This window comes from Dipteris shenzhenensis, chromosome 4 (genome assembly GCF_047967505.1).
Source record: "Dipteris shenzhenensis isolate YYH24624 ecotype China chromosome 4, Dip_SZ_1.0, whole genome shotgun sequence".
Classification (NCBI taxonomy): Eukaryota; Viridiplantae; Streptophyta; class Polypodiopsida; order Gleicheniales; family Dipteridaceae; genus Dipteris; species Dipteris shenzhenensis.
Genome location: NC_141599.1, coordinates 229873 through 234640, shown reverse-complemented (window position 1 = coordinate 234640; position 4768 = coordinate 229873). Strand labels below are relative to the sequence as shown.

The 4768-nt window shown below is 46.4% G+C and overlaps 1 protein-coding gene across 1 annotated transcript; it reads right to left on the bottom strand.

Annotated features, from left to right (window-relative positions):
* Positions 1-2283: 2283 nt before the first annotated feature.
* LOC147902291 (uncharacterized) lies at positions 2284-4108 on the bottom strand. Its single transcript, XM_087373389.1, has one exon. The coding sequence runs from the start codon at positions 3718-3720 to the stop codon at positions 2449-2451; it is 1272 nt and encodes a 423-aa protein (XP_087229515.1). The 5' UTR covers positions 3721-4108; the 3' UTR covers positions 2284-2448.
* Between the last annotated feature and the right edge of the window lie 660 nt (positions 4109-4768).

Below are 4768 nucleotides of genomic sequence, written 5' to 3'. Positions count from 1 at the left end.
ATCACAGATCACACTAAATACAATTCACACAAAGGTGAGGCTAGATTGCCCCTACTCAAGATAGACACAGCACACCAGATTGGCCCAAATTATCCTGGCTGATTTTGGTGCATCACCACTACAGCTTGATGCGACATTTCAAGTTATCACTTATCTCCACAGAGTCAAAGAGTTCGTCTCCTTGTCAGATGGCCACCTTCGGCTACCTTGGCTAGCTTTATCCTCTTCTAGGGCTCTATCCTCTAAGGGAGACTGGAGATGCTGGTATAGATGCATTTCTAGTTAGTTCGCTCACCTGGGCCTTGATATTGATCGGCTACCCCCCTTTCCAATATAGCCTGGATGCTCCATCTACATATGCGTAACCCACTAGCCAAGAGGTCAACCAGATCATATGAGAGGATATACTGCAGCTGCACACATTCAGGACATGGCTGCACACCCCAAACTTCCAATGAAGCTGGAGCTCTACCATGGACAATGCCTTCAGATCTCGCCTGAGGGGTTCATTATCCCACCAGGACACCTACAACTCCATATGCCACATGCGCTCCAGATTTCTCTTGGTCAACTCCATGTCTCCTCACATCGACTGTGTATTGAGAGTGGACGAGCAGAGGTCATACCACGAGAGGGCCACATCTGCACTCTCTGTGATTTACAGTAGCTTGAGTCAAAGGAGCACTTTGCCCTTAGATGCCCCATCTATTATGCTATATGAGGCCAATATCATTGCCTCTTCAACTACGGATTTGGCCCCCTCATATGGCTTCTTCACTATCCACATCAGTGGTTCCTTGCAGTTTTTTGCACGAGCTGACTTGACACCGGGACACATCACTCCGATCACAGCGGTGTGACCAAGCAGCAACAGCAAATGTCAATGATAGAGCTATCACCAACTTCTTCTAGATCGCAGATCGAGCATCACAGCCTACCAGGCATCTGGACGAGTTGGAGAGCCAGAGCCTCGACAGACATGGCAACAAACTGACTTAGACTTTCAAGTTCGGGACTTACCGTCCCTGTTTACCCACTCCAATACCAATCCGGCTGGGGACACCATAGCACTTATCCGACGGCAAGTCACCTCCCGACGACCTAAACAACAGATCGATAGAGGATAGTCTTCCATTATTGGTTTTCTTTATCCTTGTCTGGCCCTGGAGATTGAGAACCTAAGCTGACGATTTAATGATAGCTGATACATGGATGCATATGGATGTATATGTATATACTTAGATTTGAGCTGACATGTTTTTTTGTATGTTGTAGGATTGTGGGTCCGTTTTGAGACCATACCCACCTAGTTTGTTGTACTAGATTCGCTTTAGTCTCATAGGGCTTTCATGGTTTTTCGAAGAATTTAATAATCTCTCTCTCTCTCTCTCTCTCTCTCTCTCTCTCTCTCGTCTGCTAGTTCCTCATCTACCATCTCTGAGGAGGCCCCATGATATAGAGAGATGCTAGATGAGGAGCTAGCAAACTGCCATGACGACTGGATCAAAGGCAAGCAACGACTTCAAAGCCCACGTTGACAGACTCGAGCACGCACGATCGAGGTTCTCGCCATCACTACTCTCCTTAGTGGGACCCACCCTATCCGAGGAGTCAGCCTTGATATGGCTGACCAGATACGACGAGCACGCAGGCCTCACCCACCACTGATACGTACCACCCCCCACTAGCTACAGATTCAAGAGATCCTCACATCCCATCAGGCCACTATACTAGAGGCACCGGTTTCTCTATGCTGGATCCCATGATGTACATTGCTATGCAGTAACTAGTACTTTAGATTAACTATTTTTATAGTACTCGGCTTGGGCTTAGTTGGCCCTTGCCTCCTTTTTTAACCCCTTGTGGCTGGTATGAGACATTCCTTTTTGGATGTGTGTTTTGTCGCATAGCCCTGTCAGGGCTTTTGCCAAGGTTAATCTCTCTCTCTCCCTTCCTCCCTGCCTCCCTCCCTCCTGCCTACCTGCCTGTGCTTCTGCTCCCTTCCACTATCACAGCTCCCAACAAAAAAAAGGTAAAATGAAAAAAATCAGATGTTCGACTTCGAAAGAACATAAAGCAAGCAATTGTAGATTTTAACCATAATAATCTGCCTGTGTTTATACCTTCAAAACATTCTCTCTCTCTCTCTCTCTGCCTGTGCGCGCTTCTGCTCCCTTCGACTCTCACATCTCTTCCAAACAAGAAAAAAACAAAATGAAAAAAATCAGATGTTCGACTTCCCAAGAACATAAAGCAAGCAATTGTAGATTTTAACCATGACAATCTCTGTGTGTTTATACCTTCAAAACATTCTGTTAAACAGAGACCAAGAGAAAAGGTGTGATTTTACCCCATATTACCCAGTCGTGACTTTGTGTGGAAAACCCTCAGCCCATGACAAAGGCAAAGGCATGCCGTAATATGAACAGTGACCTCTTGGTGTGTCCCCTACAAGTGTGCAAAAGATAATGTTCCATTCCACCTCTTCAGTGGCACATTTTCCACTTGTATAGTTCCATGGATGTCAAGAAAGGTTACCTCTACTATATTATTGTGGGTATCGAAGTAAACTGAGACAAAAACAACAGAGTCGTGGGATGGGTACAATAGTTCCTCTCGAGCCTTGTTGGAGTGAAAATTTATCACAAATACTTGAGCTGTGTGCAGTTGGTGATACTTCACAGCCCTTTCAAGATGTTCAGCTATGGCATTCCTCCTTCCATGTGCCACCAACTCAATGCCAAACTTTGAGAAGTTATCGCCATCACGAACAAGGGTGTCAAGTCGAAGCTGGCTATGCCTCCCGCTCTGCACCTTGACTTCTTTAGCTTCCGGCAGGACCCTACCCCCAACAGTAGGATATGCTTGACTCATCACAACCTTAATCCTGCACATAAAGAGGAATTGATAGGCATACTCTGATGGCTCACCACGAGTATTCAAGACCTCTGGCCTACACATTACATCTCCATCAAGGGACGCGATCGCTTGTAGAAGGACCCACTTTCTATCTACACGAGCAGGATGAGGAGGTGGATCCACGTCAGCCCCCAGAATAACACATCCTCGAAGGATGGCCAAACGTAGGAGTGGAGAAGACAGGGTGATAGCCTGCCTTCCATTTTCTTCTTCAAAGGCTACAAGAACCCCTTCAGCGATAAATTCCCGCAACTCAACCACTGACTCAGATTCACAAAGTATTTCCCCCGCTTCTAAAAGCTTCAACAGCAGATTGTAGACGTCATCATTGCGTACACGTGCCCTAACATACTGCATAATTCTGTTGTAAGTCGCCTGCCCAAAAATATAAGTTCCAAGACGGTAGGAGTCAGCCCGCTTGATCCAATCTTTGAACTTCCATAATTCTTCTTGGACAAGATTAGCTAAGCAAGTTCCAGTCAGACCCTTATGGCCCCATGTCCACTGCATGATAGAGTCTGAAATCACCTCCACATCAATGTCAACACCTGGTCGGTCTGCAGCAGCCTGATTAAGAAGAGATTTTACATCCTCAAGGCTGAACTTTGTCGCTGATAATACATGATCGTGTGGAAAGGTGGACAACATGCTAGGTGTGGATCCTCCTATGTAGGGTTCTCCTTTTTGCTCTGCTTCCTCAATGCGCTTGTTATGGTGAGCTTCTTCAAGGAGGTCATGTACACGCTCTATTCCGACTAATAAAAAGCCACGGAGATTGTAACTGTAGGGTTCATTCTTCATTAACCGTATCACACGAAAGAATTCATCAATGCAGGTTAACCTAAGCAGTAAGTCCACTTCATCGAGGATCACTGTGACAGGATTCGTCAGATTTTCAATGGCAAACAACGACAAGATCTCTAGTTCTCCACAAAATTCCTTCGCATTCCTGGGGCCAAAAAGTTGGGGGCACTTCAAGCGCAGACTGTCCCAAAAGTAGCTCCAAAGTAGACGTCTGTCCCAGCTTTCATCAGCGCTTGTAAGGCTGCCCAGATAGACAACGGTAGCTGCTTCGGGTTCACTGCTTAATTGCTGCTTGGAAGCAAGGACAGAAGTAGTTTTTCCACTTTGACGGGATCCACAAAGAATACAATACTTCCCTTGTCTCAAATCCTACAGAAGACCATCTATATCAGGAGGAACAAAGTAGTAGAGGGCCGATACCACAGAAACGCCAGCCCCAAAGCGCCGTTGTAAAAGAGCGTGTATCTTCCTCCACCTAATCTAGTATCGGTGGCCTGGGAGTAAAGCTGCTGCATGTGAGAGCGATATTAGCGGCCCTTCATCTTGCACAACCTCTTCCTCCATGACCAAAGCCTTGGCGTCTGTGCTTGTCTCGCCCGCAACCAGAGCGATAGCTTTCGATACATGCATCCCTGTAGAAAACCTCCAGATTCGATTGAGGCCTTGCACAATTGCCGCCTCCATCTCCTCCCCTCCACACTTCTTCGACATCGCTGGACCAAGAAAACGTTCAGGAACAAGTACAGCTATTTTCTTTTAAATTTCTACTTGGCCAGCAGCATGCCTCTCTCGATTCTTGCAAAGCCACGTGGCACAATGTAAGCACTTGGATCATTAGAGGGGATTTTTTGTTAGCATTGCCCAAGGGGCAATGGTGATGGCTCATTTCAGGCTTTGACCGTTTTCTTTTTTTGTTAAAGAACAAAAATGCTCCATGACGTACTGCTCATGTGAGCATGAAGGACAAGTGGCTTCTTAATGCCCAAATGCATGGCAGCCAGATGGTGGTGGCCCATGCCCATCCTATGTTGTCCAAGTATTCAAC